The following is a 19,180-nucleotide window of genomic DNA, read 5'->3' on the forward strand; positions in this document are numbered from 1 at the left end:
CAAATGCTCTGAGCAGCCAGCAAACTAGTGCTGCTGCTGGGCTTAAGAGCTGATCTGCTGATTCTTCCCACCAGTCAGGTGGTGTAGCCAGACAGCCTCCTACAGGCCAGCTGTGCTCATTAAACTGACCAGAGACTGGTTTTGCTGCAAGCCCTGACTCCTAACAGATGTGACCACCAGCGGTCACAGACAAGACTGCCTAACATTGAGGGCAGGTGGTGGTAAGATGCCAGACAAGCATAGGTACCCCTGAGGAGTATCATGGTTATTTTTTGGAACACTTTTATAACTGCAAAAGCCCTAGTGTAGACACAGTTATACTAGTGTAAAAGTGCTTTTGCTAGAGTAGCTTATTTCACTTACTGAACCAGTATAAGCTATACAGGCAAACACTTTTCTGCTAGTTTGAGCTGTGTCTACACTAGGAATATTTGCTGACATAGCTAATGTAGACTTGGCCAAGGGCCTGATCATACAACTGCACTGATTTCAAGGTGCAGAACTTAAGGAGTACTCATGAGTAAGAATTGCAAGAGAACCCCCCCCCCATGCATGTGTCAAAAGAAGAGGTATGGGGTGGAGTTAAATGAGAAATCCAAGAAAACATGAAATATCAGCAAACATTACTTTTACAAAATATATTAACTTACACTTAAAACTCAAATAACAAAATTACAAGAATTCCTGCCGCCCTCAAAAATGTCTTACTAAGTCTACAACTTCACAGAAATATTTTTTCCAAGATTGCTGATAGTGTGATTGGGGAAAAAAATATCAAGAGGCCTAACAGAATGAGACTCCCAGGCCCTAGTCAAGGCAATGAGTTTTGCCTTAGAGAATAGGATTTCATCCTCAAGTCTCAACCTTACTGCAAGAGGGGACAACAGATATATGTTCCAAGACAACAAATGTGACCAGCTGGTAACAAAGTCAGTAATACTGATGGTATAACAAGTGGAATTGATTAAGCTACGCCCACACTTACTGCAGCAAATATAAAAAAAGCCAACAATATTAAACAGGAATTAAATGTATCAAAATTTTGGAGAACCAAATCTGAAGAAATAGTACAGACTAATACAGAAGAGTGTACTTAAGTTTGCAGATGAGTAAAGTATGGAAACAGTCTTAAAGCATTGGTCCCAAAAGCAATCCAGTGTTAAGAAAAAGCCATTATTACATATATAAAGCTTATAGAATTAAACAAAGGAGGAAGACTGCACACTAAAAATGGTAATTATCTAAAGGTATGATCTCAGGGGCTCCACGGACTTCCACAGAGCTATGCCAATGTGTATCAGCTGAGGATTTAGCCCTGAAGATGTTATTGCCACAGGTGCTGAAAATAGCATATTTGTTATATCCAGATCATTATTAAATATGTATGAATCTTTGTAATACTTATAGTACTTTGGATGCTGACATGATCTTATGTCATAAAAATAAAACATCACTACAAAGATATAAAAATAAGTGTTCAAAGAAGCTGGATGCTATCTCTAAAGGCTCTTTTCTCCAGTACAGAGAATCCCACGGACACTTTTAAATTCATTGTGTGAAACAGGACATCATAGGGATGAGGCCAGGAGTAGGAGTAGGAAGAATCCTGGCAGGATTAATATGGGACTCAAACACCAATTTTGAAAGAAATTTAAGACTCATACACAATGCCACCTTCTGTACTTTAAGTACTATGGTGATGAGCTCCGTATCAATACATAGTCATATAATCCATGTAAGATAAAGCAGTCTAGGAAATGTTTTAGAATAACTCATCCAAGCACCCACAGGCTCTCAGATTGGATTCTTGCAAGTAAATACAATTCTTCCCATAACGCTGACGTTCAGTAGTGGGTGACTGTAACTAGGTGAGTGGAACCAAAACATCAAGCCGGGAAGGAAAATCATTCCTGGATTGCGCTGACCAAAGGCGTTTCCATGGACACGGAGAGGGCGGGACCTTGTTTTCTATTTCAACAGCGGCCCGTTGGGATGAGCGGACCAGGCAACGGCACCGGACATTTTACAGTGTAGCTGAACGGCCGGCGTGGTGGGTGGAAGTTAAGGGTCACTGGGGTGAATTGGGCTTTGCGGGGAGGCGGCTGGTCGGGCCTGCGGCTCGGCCGGCCAGAGCGGCAGAGGCGGGGCCTCGGGCGGAAGGGGCGGGGCCAGCGGGCTAGCCTCCCCGAAGGGGCGGTGCTCACCCGCCGCCGAGGCACAGGTTCTCGCGTGAGGGGAGCGATCATGGCGGCGGACAAGGCGGGCGGTGAGTACGAAAAGGGCCCCGCGGACCCCGGCCTCTGGCTCTGTGTTCGGGGACTGACTCCTCCCCGCGCAGGGGTCCCGTCAAAGCCCCGCTGTGGGCCTGTGCCCCGGCCCAGCGGAGGGATATAACCACAGCCGCTTGCTTCGCCACGGGGAGGGGGCGGCGTGGTGTTGTGTCCTTCCGCCGGTGGGGGGCGAAGTAGGGCGGGCAGCCCCTTCTCCTTGCTGGGCTGCTGCCCCCTCTGTCGCGGGGTGGAGCTTGGGCGCGTGAGGCGGCTGGGTGCTGCCCCCTCACTCCCCGCCCCGGCTTCCGGGCTCCACGGGGGGCCTCGCGGGTGGGGCGGCTGTTGGGGTCACGCTACGTCTTGGCTCCTACGCTGGGGCGGGGGGCGCCTGGGCTCTGGCCGCTGGGGGGCTCCGCAGTTGCCTGGCTCCCTCTGGGGTCGCCTGGTGCCCAGTCCCGGGGGGCCCCCCTGCCCCTGAGCGGTGGGTGCCTGGGGCTGGGGTGACGGGGCGGGACCCGGGGACGGGTGCCCGTCTCGGGGATGTCCTGCCTCCGGCAGCGCCCGGGATGAGATGCTGCATCCCGCCCTGCGGACAGGTTCCCCCGCACGGTGCTCGCTCGGAGCCCCCTGCACCAGGCACGCAGACCCCATGCTTGGAAGAATGGGATTTGATGACCCCGCCATCTCCACTTGCCTGACTACTGATGTTGCTGCTCATACGCTATTGCGATGGTGCTCAACCTTTCCAGACACTGTACCCCTTTCAGGAGTCTGATTTGTCTTGTGTACCCCAAGTGTCACCTCACTTAAAAACTACGTGTTTTCAAAATCAGACGTCAAAATACAACTGTGTCCTAGCACTCTGAAAAATTGCTTACTTTCTCATTATTACCATATCATTATGAAATAAATTGATTGGAATGTAAATATTGTACTTAACATTTCAGTGTGTAGTATATAGAGCAGTATAAACAAGTCATTGTATGAAACTTTAGTTTGCGCTGACTTCGTTAGTGCTTTTTATGTAGTCTGTAGTAAACCTAGGCAAATACCTAAATGAGTTGATATACCCCCAGAAGACCTCTGCATACCCCCAAGGAGATGTGTACCCCTGATTGAGAACCACTGCCCTCTGTTTAAAAATTTGTCTACAGTTTTTGATGCAGTGGTCTCCTACAGACCTGAATTCCCCAGGCTGGTTCCATGGAACGCAGAGAACCGTTAACTCAAAGTTTTATGAAGCATTTCAATATATGTTTACTAAAAAAACCAAAAATCCTGAAAAACATTGAATGTCTGATTTTAATTCCCTAATTTAGGGAGTGCAGAGTTGGAAGACACTAAACATGTATTGCTTTGTGAAAGTTTAGTGTGGCCTCAGATCGTGGACTTGTCCTCTGAAATTAAGCGGGCTCAGTCCTGGTCACAGTTTGGATGGGAGACCAAGGATCATCTTCATCCCCACTTTAAAAAAAAAAAAAAGATACTGCATGAAGTAATACTAGTAAAATGAATTTCTACCCTGCAGTGAGTAAATCAACCCCCACGTGCCCTGGCTCTGCCCCTCCCCACCAAAAATTAAGGCCTGATTGACTGTTGCTGCTGCACTGGGCAGGCCTCCTAAATAATACCCATGGTCCACAAAGTCCAACTAGCTTTGTGGTCCCTTTGGCCCAGCAGGATGGGGCTCAGGCAGTGTAGAGGGGGAAATGGCAAAGGTTTTCTTATTCCCGGTGACTCTGCTGCAGTGGTCCATTAGACCCTGAGCAGCAAGAGCACAAGTTAAAACAATCCTCTGAGTATTGCCTTGTCCTGTATTCAGTGCTGAATTGGCCATCAGGAGCCTCTGAGGATGGGAGGGCACGTTGCCTCTCTCACTGCACTGGTCCAGAGAGGAATTCCACTGCATGTGTGCATTCTAACATAAAACAAAACAAAATCTTGTGTGTGGGGGATGATAGATGTGTACCAAATTGTGTCTTGTGCATGTGCACCTAGTTGTTTTGTGTATCTTTATAAGGATGTACACTCTTCTTAAATAACAGGAGAACTTAAGACTTACAAGAAAAACTTTTAAAGTGAGGGACTTATTTTTGCCTTAATTGAGTTTCCTAGAAAGGAAAATGTTGCTCTATCAAATTGATCAAATACAAGTTAGTTATCAATCATATTATAGCATACATACTATCATGTGCAATATTTGTCCACAACGGGGTGAGTTATGAATAGGGCTGTTGAAAACATTTTCTTGATACAGTTTTTCAAAAGAAATTTGGGGTCTTGACTGAATGAAATTTTTAGTGAAAAAGTATTTGCTTTACTTTGAAAATGTTAATATTATTTTGAGAAACCGAATACTCAAAAACAAATGTTTTTATTCAAAATAGCACCGTAATGCCTCATGGGAGTTATAGTTCAGGTGCCTTATGTTCCCATTCTCCTCTAGGGTCTGTGTTCACTGTCTGGACTACATCTCCTATGATGCACCATGGCCAGAGACTCTTGTAATGTACCCTCTCCCCTCACCCAGAATGGAGAAAGTGGTGCATCATAGGACATGGAGCCCAGTCCATAGATGAATATTGGGCTGGGCTCCACTGGAATATCGTGTCCAGTTTTGGGCACCGCATTTCAAGAAAGATGTGGAGAAATTGGAGAGGGCCCAGAGAAGAGCAACAAGAATGATTAAAGGTCTAGAGAACATGACCTATGAAGGAAGGCTGAAAGAATTGGGTTTGTTCAGTTTGGAAAAGAGAAGACTGAGAGGGGACATGATAGCAATTTTCAGGTATCTAAAGGGTGTCAGAAGGAGGAGGGAGAAAACTTGTTCATCTTATCTAAGGATGGAACAAGAAGCAATGGGCTTAAACTGCAGCAAGGGAGGTTTAGGTTGGACATTAGGAAAAAGTTCCTAACTGTCAGGGTGGTTAAACACTGGAATAAACTGCCTAGGGAGGTTGTGGAATCTCCATCTCTGGAGATATTTAAGAGTAGGTTAGATAAATGTCTATCAGGGATGGTCTAGACAGTATTTGCTCCTGCCATGAGGACAGGGGACTGGACTCGATGACCTCTCGAGGTCCCTTCCAGTCCTACAATCTGTGAATCTATGAAAAGGGGAACATAAGGTACACAAACTGCAGCTCCAAAGTATGAGACATTGCAATGTCAATTTGAACTGAATCTTTTAGGTTTTTGATGTTTCATTAAAAAGTCAAAATTTTTCCACAGAATACTTAGACAAAAATGAAAAATGTTTTTGTTGATTTTTTTCCACAGGGGGATAAACCTGTTTTTCAACCAGCTGTAGATATGAACAATAACTTCACTTAGAATTAAAATGCTGTTAGACTTGGCGTACAATCTTTGACATTAAGCTTCCATTCTGCTAAAAGTCCTAAGTCTTTTTTTAATCAAGATGCCCACACACAGAATTCATATACCAATTTTAATTAAGATATTCATTTTTAAAAATATAACGGAGAAGTTGTGCATTGAGAGTCATACTTACACGATTTATTAGAAAACTGCACTGAATAGATTAATTTGAACTTTCATTGAAGGCTGCAAGTCCGACATTCTTGCTTTTCTACTTAAGTACTGGAAGGATCTTCAAGGTTATATGTTATGCTTAGGCAGTGTGTTTTGTTTGTTTGTTTGTTTTTAAAACAAATATGTTAGCATCTGTCATAGTTTATTCCACACTATCCAAACCCATCTCTGCTAAGAGTCTTCCGTATTTTTTCTTTGGGAGGTGCTAGAGAGTAGTAATACACAATTGTTCATCTACCTAAACAGCACACTCATGGGCTTCCACAAGGGTCTTTTGTATCTACTCTTGTGTTCAATGTGCATATGAAGCATGGTGTGCTTTGGTAGTCAGTAGGCAGATGACATTAGGCTCTGTCTCCATTGTCTATGCAGTTGTCACAAATCCAGTGTCTGGCCACAGCTGGGGCTTGCAGAATTTACTGTCTGAGACTTAACTCAGATAACATATAAGTGATGTTTGTAGAATAAGGGAAACAATAGAAAAATCAGTGATGATGCTATCAGTTTCCTTGTATGAGGGAGCGTATGCGTGCTGGTTATTACTCAGATTCATGTCTTCAGTGTCTTTAAATCTCTGGATGTCCAGGTAGCAGTATTGTATATTAGTGTTTCCTCCATTGTGTGTGACAAGTACCTGAAATGTCTTAGGCAATCTAATGTAGGATTGACCCTTCTCTTTGTGTGATACCTAGACAGTTAAGGAAAGCTGAGGCAACCAACGCATGTTTACAAAGGAGTGGATGGTGGCAGGGTATGTCAGGGAGTATCCTGAACTCGTAACCTGATTTAGAAAGTGCTTGATAGAGAAAGGTAGGAAGGGCAAAGGGGATAAGGAAGAGCCAGAATTCAAGAATATTAAGAAAACGTTACAGAAAATATGTACAGTGTTTTAAAACAAATAAATAAAATTCCATGTTTTACATTATTTGTTTCAAAGATAAAGCTCTTCCCAGTAGGAATCTTGCTCAGGCTTCACTAAACTTCTTGTTTAGGGCTTGTCTACATGCAATGTCAAAGCCTACAAGAGTGGTGTGATTTGTAAACCATTCTAATATATTGTGCTGTAACTGCCCTTTGTGGTTCCTGCTTCAAACATGACAACGTTAACACGAACTATATACTTGCTAGAACACTCCAGTTGGATCTACCTGGCTCAGTTAGATTGCCACATGTTAGTGTGTTTTACAAATAACATTTCTCTGGCACATTTTGCTTGCTATATAGACAAGCCCTTAGTGTTTTGTACTATGCAGACCATCAAGCTGCTCTTTTTCTATAATGTTACTATTTCGTGATTACAGAGGCTTGTCCCTTAAAATACACCACAATTTCAACTTTTATTTAAGTAGCCTAACTGGTTTTAGTAGTGAAGACAAACTGTACAGAAATTTACTGGTAGATTATCTGTGATCCAGCCTTCCATAGAAAGTATTTAAAGCAACTGAGAAACTGATGCTTTTCTGGGATAACTAGTGTAACAATTGCTTGACCAGTTTTTCCTGTAATTGAAGAATAAACACTACTTTTGGACTGAGTCTCACATGTGCCCAATTCTACTGCAGATAAATTAAGAAAACAGGATTTTGTAATAGAAACTGGGACAGCCTTAACTAGTGTGTTGCTTGAGGTGATGCTATAATAAGTGTGTGGGAATGCTTATCCTGCTTAGCAACTGTTAGTAAGAGTCATTATCCGCATTAGTTTTTTCAGTTCCGATATTAGAAAAATGAATGCATCGTATATGTGAACCCTGGTTCCATGGAAATGCAGATAATCCAACATGTTCATGCTGTGAAATGGTGTCCTGATGCTATAAGCTTTTTTTTTTTCACGATGGTCCAATCAATACCTTGTTCTAAGACATTAAGGAAGCCTCAATTACTGCAGACAATGTGCATCGCAGAGAACTCTTACATGGTGGAGCCACCAATCAGATTTGAGTCACCAACATTCTGAGGTTCTGTATTTTCAATTTAACACTTCTCAATTTACTGTTAACTGACTCTTTCACCAAATCAGGTGAACGTTTGCAGGGAATGGTGGCTTTCTGTGCCTTGCTACAGGATTTAGGGTCTCCTGCAGCATGGGACCAATTATGACAAGATTTAGTAATCTTGTAAAGATTCTGGATTAGGACCTCTTCTACTTGCTTAATACACAGAAATAACTGGTTTTGTTGGAGATGGAGTCTAACTCTCAAAGTATGAAGGTTTTGGAGAGTTGGGCTCCATTGGCTTTAGAGGATGAGCCACAGCTGCTGGACTATGTCAACAGAGTGGTCCAAGTTTGGGACAAGAGATCTTCTACTATTTCTGTGGGCAATGGGGACTTCTTTTGGCAGAGCAAAGAAGAGATGTGGCAGTGGATGCAAACTCATTCTGGTAAGAAACTATTGTCAGCAGTGGAGATTACAAATAGTTTGGACTTGGAGGAGACTGAGAAATTTTAATAAAAACCAAGGTGAATGGGTAGTTGTACCATCAGTCCCATCAAAAGAACATGGCTGGAGTTTGAATTGTCAGCAATGGAAAGGAAGGGAGAAGCTGACACAAGGGCTGCCAAGTTCTCGGCTTGTTTTGCCTAGGCGAGTCTTCAGGGAAGCCAACATCTAACGTCATTCCAGAGGAAACTCGGTGTTGTTTAGAAATGCTAACAGCTGCATTTAAGAACCCCTTGTATTCTGTACATGGCAAATGTCTAAGAGCTAAGTCTTTAGTAGTGCTTTTGTTACTACTTTGAAAAAGAAAAATATTACTTCCTCCAGAAAAGAGCTGAAACAATAAAACTAGGAGAAATGGATCAGGTTCCCAGAATGCTTCTGCAGAAGATAAATTGCAAAAAGTGAAGCTTAAAGAGTTGTCTGCTTCTTCAGTTCTGTACCAGCAGGTAAATTTTGGATGAGACTGAAAGCCTTTTTACAGTGTTGCTATCATTGCTTAAGGTGCTTTGGGTATGAGTAAGAAGATCTTGAGGGAAAGGCATGGAATGTGTAATGGAAGAAATGGAGTTATGTTTATTAACCTTAGTTGCAAATATGATAACTAACGTATTCTATACTCTTCTGTTTATTTTTTCAGATCAGGGAACTGAGAAACATGAAGGAACAGTTACTTCCTCTGGGATTACTGATCAGGAAAAGGAGCTGTCAAGTAGTGCATTACAAGCTTTTAATGTAAGAAAAGGCTTAAACTTTAAAACTTTCTGTTGAACTTATTTGATTATTTAAACGATCACCTGGTAACTAATTTGTTCCTTTTTTTTTAAAGAGTAATAGTAAATGTATCAACAACATAAATTCAGTTTAAATTAGTAGCAGACTTCATTATAATATAGTGACATGTCCACTTTGATTCATCTAAGATATCTGATATAATGTGAGAAGACACTATATTTAGGGCTCTTGAATGTAGGGCAACCAGAAACATAACCAAATCTTTCTCTTGGTTCCAAGAGCTCAGTCACTATCAATGCTATGTGATTGGTGAGAATTGGGTAAAATAAGCATACAGCTATTTTGTGACAGTTCTGTCAACTGTGTGTGCACTCACTGAAGAAATGTTTCCATAATTTTAGCTAGCAATCTGTGGACTCCAAAATATTTTAAAAAAGCGAAGTTCCTTTATCATTTTGGCTGTCCCGCTGAATATACCTTTTGTAGTAAGGTGACCTGAACACTACACAACATTTTAATGTACACATAAATGTCTTACACTTGGTAATTTGGTAACTGTGTTCAATACCTCTTCCAATACTTCCTGGAAGCTTTTGTTTGTATGTTTAGTAATGTAAAGACTCAGGCTGCAAGCTTTTTAATTCTATTTACCGCTTCATATTTCATTCATGTTTTGTATTCTGTAGCTTATGGCTGTTGGAGGTATGTTTCCTTTTCTTTGTTTTTCTTTGTAATTACTTTTTTCTACCTGGAATTTCATAAACCAGTTTTCTTCTGCTATATATAGTTTATCCCAATCATTTGAATTTGTTGTGTTGCTCATTTTAGATATCCATCCTCCTTTTCCATTTTGTAGATCATATGCCAATATTGCTTATACATTGCTTATACAATATTGTTATATAAAGAGAACAAAATTGTCCTAATATAGGCTCTAGTGGCATTTTGATTACCACCCTCTCATTTCTCAAGTGATTCCACATCCTGTTGTCCTATCTTAGGTATCCTTAGCTTTTTTTTTCCCTCTTTGGATAGTGGGAAAGAATTTTTTGAGCTAATTTAAAATTATTCAAACGAGTTTTGAATGACCTACTGCCACCTTTGTTATTGGTTCTAATATGGACCCAGCCCACTTTGCTTATCCACTCATGATATAATGTCTCTGTACCTAGAAGGCTTTTAACATATCATGTTCTAAGGAGGTGACAAAAGAAGACAGAACCACATCTACACATCCAGTTGTCAGTATTGCTTAGTGTTAAGTTGCCCATAAGTAACCTTGTCAAATGTTTTTGTCATTTCCCTTACTGGCAGAGCTCCCTGACAGGAGGATGCTGAGAGAGGAGCCCAGAGGTGCTCAGTGTAGTAGGATCAGCAGAAGGGAAAAGAGTAATATCTTGTGTAATATCTTGCTAAGAAGAGCTCAGGGGGACCCAAGAGAACAATGTTGGACTTGGAGTGCATCAAATGGTGGCAGAATAGGGAAGGAACCTGCAAGCCTGACAAGTTAGATAGGAAGTAGTCTCTGGATGAAGAGAGGAGAGGAACTTGAGGCCAGAGACGATTACCACTCCTGTATAGGACTTGAGGGTGGAACAAGAGGAGGAGGGATTGGGTTCCCCTACACCTCCTGCTGAAATTTGTGCTACCCAGGGGAGAGGGCAATTGACTATTGTGAAACCCTGCTGCCTAAGAAAGGAATTGCTTGAACCTGGGAGGCCAAAGATAGTTTTGCTGTGTCATAATAAACCAGACTCCAAGTGGAGACTTACTCGAAACACATGGGTATGTGCAAGTCAGAGGAGAAACTGAAGCCTTGATGACCAGTTGCTGGAATGCACCAACCCTGTTGCACATGCCCTCAAAGAAGTTGTAAAGTAGTTTATTTAAAGCTGGATTATTAAAGTTGGTAGACCTCAAACTTCACCTGCGTTATTTTTATATATATGTTTGCATAGGCTAAAACTTTTTAATATGTTCCCCACTCAGATGCCTCAGTGTTTTTTCCCCTCAGAGTTACAGCCTAATATTTTATAAGCAACTCTACAATAACAAAAAAGTGTGCTCATAACTGGAGAGGGGATTGTGAAAATTCAGAAAAGAAAACAGGTTTTAGTTTCAAGATTCCATAGGGCTAATATAAACAAGAACGAATAAATGAGAAACTTCCCTTTCAAATAATTTTAGGATTCTTCCATTTCAACTCTCCTTTCACAGATTTCTTTCAATTTCTTTGAATCTTGTGCTCAATTTTTAGACTTGTTTCCCATATTAATCCGTCTCCCATTACAGCACATCTTTAGTTACACCTTTCGTTATGTTTTGTGTTTCAGCTCGGCAGGAAACAATTGTCTTTATAGGTGTGTGAAGAGTGGAAATACAACTTTATTCTATAAACTGGAAGAGAGTACTTTTATATTGAGTTACTAACATGTTGATTAAACCTTATTTTTTCCTAATGCATATTGTTGATGTGTGTGTGCCCACTTACAGGCTGGGAATTATGATGCTTGTCTCCAACATCTCAGTTGCTTGCAAGAAATAAACAAAGATGACTACAAAATAACTTTGAATACAGCTGTTGCAGAGTTCTGTAAAAGTAACCAGACTACAACTGACAACTTGAAACAAACACTTAATCAACTGAAGAATCAGGTAATGGAAGAATAGTGAGTAGCTTTTTTAATTCAAGTAGCATCTTCCTCTTACATCATGGTTGGGCCCTCTACCGGTTGAGGGAACAGGAAATCATTTGTGAAGTTATTAGAATAGTTTCTTGGTTATGAAAGTAGTTTTATTTTCTGTTTTTAATTTAATTATTTTTGTAAATGCTTCATTTATATCAATACTTATCATTAACACCACATAAGAGTTTATTAGCCTATAAGTAGCAGGTGAACTTTTTCTTTATCCTCATATATGGATCGTCTATAGCTTTTAAGTATTGTTTCCAAATATTAGACACCCCTCCCCTTCCCCCCTCACCCCCACCCCCACAGTGAATATAGGAAAGCTGAATAAAACAATTATTATTATTATTATTATTTTGGTAGGTTCATTCAGCTGTTGAAGAAATGGATGGCTTAGATGATGTTGAAAACAGCATGCTTTACTACAATCAAGCGGTTATTCTGTATCATCTGCGTCAATACACTGAAGCAATATCAGTTGGAGAGAAGCTTTACCAGTTTATAGAACCTTTTGGTATGTAGATAGGAAGGCAAAGTTATTTCTTATTTTTGTTCCCCTGTGGTTTAATGGCTGCAGACTGTTAAACTGTTTCTTGACCTAAAGATTCTTGGTGATTGATTCTTCTGATTAAGTTACGTGTGTGTGTGTATTATATAAATATGAATGATCTACATTAGCAATCGATAGATACACAGTAGCTGAGATTTAGAAATAAATGTGCTGTATGTGTATATCAAGAGTAGCATGATTCAAACATGGGGGCTAGGTCTTAAGATAGCAGTAGAACATAAAAATAATATGTTGAATATAAAATGGATGTTAAGGGGTTGACTTCTTTCCGAAGATGCGCGTGCAAATGCCATGATTGTACATGCAGAATCATACATGTGAATGAACAAATGGGCAGTTAGGCATACAACTAGATATTTGTGTGTGTGTGTGTGTGTGTGTGGGCGCACAAATAATCTATGTGGGCACACAAGCTGTGAGGAATTGCGATAACCAGACATGCCAAACCCATGAAAAAAACACAGAAATTGGGCTTGGTTTTGGCTTAATTGGCTTGTGAGTTGCTTGTTGGCTAGTTTATGGCTCATAGCTTGTTGCTTTTCTTTTGATCGGCTCCCTGAAAGCAGGGGGAAGGGGGGTAGAGTGTCAGGGGTGCGCAGCAGGCCCATCACAGTCCCAGACTGCACACTGTGGGGATCTAGTCACATAGAGTGTTGGGGGTTCTTAGGGATTGGCTTGTTTTGGCCTTGTTTTGAAATCGGATCATCTTGATTTTTGGCTTATTGTGAAAGTCGGGGTGCTTATTTACTGCGTGAAAGTTGGCAACTGTGGTGATAACTTGTATGTAATTGTATGCACCCACCTTTGAAAATTAAGTCCCCCATAACTGTAAACAGTGGCCCTCTGTGTAGTGGAATGGTTCTGTGCTTGTCTGATAAGGTTTATAAACCTTGCTGAAGTGTTAAGGTTGGTTGCTGATGCCCGTGTGTGTGTGTGGCCAACTATCATACTGATGTATGATATCATACACGAACTTAGGGTTCAGTCTCAAAGACATCCAGGCAGAGACACTTAGGCTTGTGTAGAGTCCTACTGACTTTGATGGGATTCCATGTAGCCATACAGGTCTGCCCACATTGATCCCTGTAGGGGATTGGTTCTCCACTTCTTATCAGTTAGATCAACTTTCAAAATTAATTTTTTTTAAGAGGAAATGTTTCTCAATTTTATATACTTTAATGTTGACAGGTCAACATTTTCAGTGTTTGTAGGTTTGTTCGTCAGGATCAGCGTATGTAGTGCATCCAAATTAATTTTGGAGCACTTCATGACAGTGCTTTATGGCTAAGGTGGGGGTGTTTTCACAGTTATGTGGTGGTGGGGGCTACATATTAAAACTATAATATTTCTTTCTCCTTTCTTTGTCTGATGTAGAAGAGAAGTTTGCCCAGGCTGTGTGCTTCCTGCTTGTAGACTTGTATCTACTAACTTACCAGGCTGAGAAAGCCTTGCATCTGCTTTCTGTTTTGGAAAAAATGATTTTTCAGGGAAACAATAACAAAAATGGAAAAAATAATGAGGTGAGTATGTTTCAGAGGACCTTTATTTAAAAAACTACTACTCTTGGATGTATTCATGGCAATATGCTTTGGGCTAATCCAAAAATAATCAATAGCTTTTTCAAATAGTTTAAATTTTAAAAACTATGTTAGAATGGTTTTAATCTTAGACTGTCACTGGTCACTTTGGTAATTCTATTTAATTGCATGTGGCATGTATATATTTCCCTGTATCCCACTACAAACTGGGTCTACTACTGGCAAAGGATTGAGAGGTGTTTCCTATTGTCCGTTTTTTTTTTTTTTTTTTTTTTTTTTTTGCATTATTGGGACAGTTTTATAGTCTTTAGGGTCAAATATTTCCACTTTGTCTCCCTGGCTGACAGCTCCGAGCTGTAACCAAGAAGCTGTTGCTTTGGATTGCAGTTCCTTTGACCCTGAGCCAGGGAAGTAACTAGTAGGTCAGAGAGGAATTGCCTCTGCTTGTTGAGGTATCGGAGGAGTCCTTGAGTATATGAGACAGATATTCATGTGTCACTAGTTGGGGTGAAATCTGCTTTAGTTGGCACTGAAATTCTGCTATTAAGACGTACCTTTTTGAGTAAGAAGTGGATTGAGATTAGACAGGGATCTAACTGAATATAGAACACTTCTTTGATATGTTAAAGGAAACTAATTATGTCTATCTTTAGTGTACAGTAACTTTATTGAAGAGTCTGAAGGAGAATAGAAAGTCACTTGACATGAAAACCTAGTTTTCAGAAGCTAACGATGTATAGATAAAATGTCCTTGGCTTCCTTATGTGTTAGGTAGTTTTTTAGAATTCACTAAGTGCCAAAATAGAATGTGATGATAGTAGCTATGACTGAGTTTTCTTTTTTGGACATTGATTTTCCCTCTGATATTAGACCTAAGAAGAATAAACCTGTACACTGGATTAAAGATGAAATCATATTTTCTCCTTTTAATTTGTGTTCAGATAGGTAATAACACAAATAAGGAGTCATCTAATCATAGAGCTGAAAGTGGAGCTTTAATAGAAGCTGCAAAATCTAAGATACATCAGGTAGGAAACTCTTTGGTGTCCAGAATTAGATATTTATATACAATTTAAAATTGATGATGTTCTCAATTATCTTTATTAAAAAGAGGTATTGCATACTATGAATCTAGTTAATCTTTAAAAATCAGTTTAAAAGAAGTTTCGAATACTACACCTGCTCCTGAATTCCGTTGTCTATGTGTAAAATACCTCCTCCAGCCCCCAACGTCTGTATTTTAATTTCTCCCCTGTTTCTGTAAGATCTACATAAGTGAGGGAATCTGACTAAAGAACAAAGGGGCAGAACTTCAAATGATGTTTGTTTGTTGTATCTCCATTGAAATCAATAGAGCTATGACAACTTGTACCACAGTGGAATTATGACAGTTTATACCAACTGAGGATCTGCCCCAGAGTACTATTGATATTTATTTTTCAGTTTTCTTTTTATGCATTTTTTCTCTGATCTTTCAATTAATGAAGTTACTTATCACAATAGTAACAAAAAATTGTATTGCAGAGATTTTTTTAAAGTTTAAGTTTTGGAACTTGTTACTCAACCATCATACTGAATCTCTTTTACAATCCATTTTACAGGATTCTGGAAGAATTATTTTGTTAGAAGCCTGTAATTGAATTTTGTCTTTATATTCTGAAGAGTAGTTTTATTTTTTAGACAGTTTTAAAATAGTTTTTCTTAATGTATATCAGTACAATATTGTGTAGTAAACTTGGGCATGTTGCATTTTACAGATTACATCAAACTGCATAATTTACTAGTGTTTTAAAATTAAAATTATACTAATGATTTTTTTTAATTTAACAGTATAAAGTGAGAGCCTATATCCAGATGAAGTCTCTAAAAGCATGCAAAAGGGAGATTAAGTCCGTTATGAATACAGCTGGAAATGTAAGCTTTTTTTTTTTTAAGCATATTCTGTTTGCAATCTAGGTCAATTCTCTGTCCTAAAACTAAACTTGTTACCTTTATTTCTGTTTATAAAGTTTGAGACTCAGGGGAAGTGTCTGAAATACACCTCTACCCTGATATAACGCTGTCCTCAGGAGAAAAAACTCTTACCACGTTATAGGTGAAACTGCATTATATTGAACTTGCTTTGATCCGCTGGAGTGCGCAGCCTCCGCCCAACCCCCCCAAGCACCGCTTTACTGCGTTATATCCAAATTAGTGTTATATCGGGGTAGAGGTGTAAAAAGAGCTTTAGCGTTAGTCTTGTTTATAATTTACTTTTGTATAATTGCAACTCATTATTATAGAATTATTATTTGGATTGGCTGATTTATGTGCTCAGAAAAATCACGCTTAAGGTTTTTATTAATTTAAGATATAAAAGTTTAAAAAAAATGAGGCACTATATAAATAAACTCGAAAGCATAGATTATAATAACCTTAATCAAAGAGTAAGCAACTCCCAACAGCATGTATATTTCTCTAGAAAAGTTATGGAAGTCTAATCTCTAGTTTATTCTGACTAGAATAAGTTTTCCTGTTCATTGATAGGATTAAACTACTCCATAGTTGGTCAATAAGACAAATAATTTGTGGATACTAAAATCTTGCTTCAGTTGAAGCTTTTCAGATCCTTTCATTTTGCTGGAGGCAGTATGTCCAATATAGTTCACTTTTGCAGAGCTGGAAGAAGACACATTCTAGTGCATTCTTTCCATGTGAAGAAAATAAGAATGTTACAGAACAGTTTGTATCTGTGTGTTGTATTTTTCAATATTTTTTTTAAGCAGTTACAAAAACATTTAGTTAGAAGTTAAGGTGAATTGTCATTGATAGCTATGTGAGTTCTAGGAAGGGGAAAAATATTAACCATACATCTGAGGAACAAGTTTTGCTGCATTAAAATAAACACTTCTGTTTTCAAATAGCAACAATAGTCAATAAACCGTGACTATTGCAGTTTAACACTAACGGTAGATCTCCTAAAGCAATTGATAAGTAATAATTTTTGTTTTCTTCACAGTCTGCTCCTTCTCTCTTTCTTAAGAGCAATTTTGAATATTTGAGGGGCAATTATCGGAAAGCAGTAAAACTGTTAAACAGCTCAAACATTGCTGAACATCCAGGATTCATGAAAACAGGTAAAATAAAACAAAACTCTGATTGTGCAACCACTTACCCATGTGTTTATCTTTACACACAAGTAGTCTCACTGAGTTCAGTTTTAAGACATTTTCTGGCACATAAAATCCTTTTTTTTTTTTTTTTTTTTTTTTTAAATATTTTGTATGAACTTGGTTTTCCAGTGTTTTAATTCTCATTGAGTTCAGTAAGACTACTCACAAGTGTTCAAGTTCAGCACGTGTGTAAGTGCTTGCAACGCTGGGGCCTTAAATACCATGTGTGTGGGGTTTTTTTGTTTTTTTGTTTTTTTTTAAATCTTCCTTAACTCATTTTCCACATCCTTTTCCTCCCAGCCCTAAATGTTTTTGTGTCTGTTTAAAACAAAACAAAACTCTAATCCAGCCTAGCAGATATTTAGGAGTGTTGACACATGAAGAAGTGAAGTTTTTTTTGTTTTTTTCTTTCTTTTATGGGGGGGAAATGCCTATGTTTGGACCAATAGAAACTAGAAGTATAATGGAAGGTGAGTGTGAGGTTCTATGATGCGCCCAGGGGAGAAGTTATAGGAGAAGTGGTGCTAGCTGTAGGGTGAATTCAAAGTTTGCATGGAGTGTTGGGGTTGCCTCAAATCTTGTGGAGCTTAAACTACTTGTAAATATTTATATCTTCTTTCAAGTAAGATGGAAGGCATAAAAATGGTCTTTTAGCCAATATTGGTATCTTAAAACATTGGAAAACCCAGTTCATACAAATTATAAAACTGGGTTTAATGCAAGAAAAGACCTTTCTGTGTTTTATAGTTTAAATATAGCTATTAAATGCCCTTTCTTCCATAAAATTTCATACTCAGTGTTTTTGTGCGACACTTCTTATGATGCTCTGTGAAACCTCTTGCACCACAAGGATGTTTCTTCATCTAGCAGGAATTGATGGAGAAATGGCAGCTACATGAATATAGTCATGGAATCTGCCTTGGAAATATCACAGTTCTCTGACTACTTGAATACACACAATTACATAAATATGAAGTTGCTTAATTTAGAAACTAAGTTATTCTTTATTAGTGGCAACCTTGTGAAACTGCCTTTATAAGTAAATAGGTCAAAAGTTAAATTGTCAGTATTATCTGAACACCATATTTGTGTGCCGTCTCAATCTGAGAAGCCCTCGTTTCTCTTCTGCTTGTATAGTTGGATTAGTGTATTTGCTTATTTTATTAAACATTGAGCAGATAATGTCATGTAAGAATTTCCTTCTTACAGGAGCCATATGTCAGAAAACTGCAAGTGTTTACACATTTAAGTACTAAGAGAACTTTCAGATTAATGTGCTGTAAATTGAAATCTGCCAAAATGGTTTTATACCGTGCTGTTTGAGAACATGATGCATGAGAGAGAAGCTCACTAAACCTCTTACCACTTAACAAATTAAATAATGTTATGTGTTCAAAGGAAGTAAAATGGTACACAGAAGTCATAGGTGGTTAATTTATTGTCTCATTGGTCTTCACAATAGATCATATCATACTATGTTTAGTTTAGCTCTTCACAGGAGTATCTTGCTAAGAAAGTCCTGAGCTATGAAAATGTTTTGATTTTGATTATATTTTGCTGTTTTCTCAGGTGAATGCTTAAGGTGCATGTTTTGGAACAATCTCGGCTGCATTCATTTTGCTATGGGAAAGCACAATTTAGGAATTTTCTACTTTAAAAAGGCCCTGCAGGAAAATGATAATGCATGTGCACAACTAGGAACGGGTAGCACAGACCCAGGTAAGACTTGTAACAGATGAAAAGCGTGGTGAAGGAGTGAGTGTTTTTTGATTCAAATAAATTGTTACTGGAGAGCTTATATTAGTACTTCTTTTTAGTAATTACCGTTCAGTGATCCACAAGGGACAGGATAAGAAGGAAGGGAGGTTTGAGTGTACATGATTTCAAAGTATAGCTGCCTGCTGTCAGAAATAGGCGATGAAATGTGTGTCATTTTCTTGCTTGCTTCAGCATGTTGGAAGCTTTGGTAATTATTTCTACACTTGTTTATACTATTTGATTGTCAGTCAAGAGGGTCTGAAATAAACACAGTTTTCCTGCCCTATTGTACATCATTAAAACCATTACTCATGATCTTGCTGACTTGGTTTGAGTCACCAAGGTTTGAAAGTCTCTCTCATTTACTGCCTTAAAAATAATTTTAACTGTTTTTTGTCTTAAATACAAACTTTTCTCAACCTTTTTTTGTTCGTGAACTCTCCAGGGTTGTATGAACTTTCACCTACAATTCAGTCT

At 39.0% G+C, this 19,180-nt stretch overlaps 1 protein-coding gene across 5 annotated transcripts in view; it reads left to right on the forward strand.

The window, feature by feature from the left end:
• Positions 1-2,112: 2,112 nt before the first annotated feature.
• The window catches only part of CNOT10 (CCR4-NOT transcription complex subunit 10), a 54,581-nt gene continuing 37,513 nt past the window's right edge, over positions 2,113-19,180 (forward strand). For 2 of the 5 annotated variants that reach the window (XM_039524142.1, XM_039524143.1), the window contains exons 1-9: positions 2,113-2,266; positions 8,900-8,994; positions 11,488-11,649; positions 12,048-12,198; positions 13,630-13,775; positions 14,735-14,821; positions 15,624-15,707; positions 16,792-16,909; positions 18,515-18,664. In XM_039524142.1, coding sequence (XP_039380076.1) covers positions 2,245-2,266; positions 8,900-8,994; positions 11,488-11,649; positions 12,048-12,198; positions 13,630-13,775; positions 14,735-14,821; positions 15,624-15,707; positions 16,792-16,909; positions 18,515-18,664 — 1,015 coding nt within the window. In that variant the 5' untranslated portion in view covers positions 2,113-2,244. Of the gene's footprint in view, positions 2,267-7,823; positions 8,204-8,899; positions 8,995-11,487; positions 11,650-12,047; positions 12,199-13,629; positions 13,776-14,734; positions 14,822-15,623; positions 15,708-16,791; positions 16,910-18,514; positions 18,665-19,180 lie in introns of those variants that run through there. The other 3 variants (XM_039524139.1, XM_039524141.1, XM_039524140.1) reach the window with 3 other exon arrangements.

Source organism: Mauremys reevesii, linkage group 2, assembly GCF_016161935.1.
Source record: "Mauremys reevesii isolate NIE-2019 linkage group 2, ASM1616193v1, whole genome shotgun sequence".
NCBI classification, from domain to species: Eukaryota; Metazoa; Chordata; order Testudines; family Geoemydidae; genus Mauremys; species Mauremys reevesii.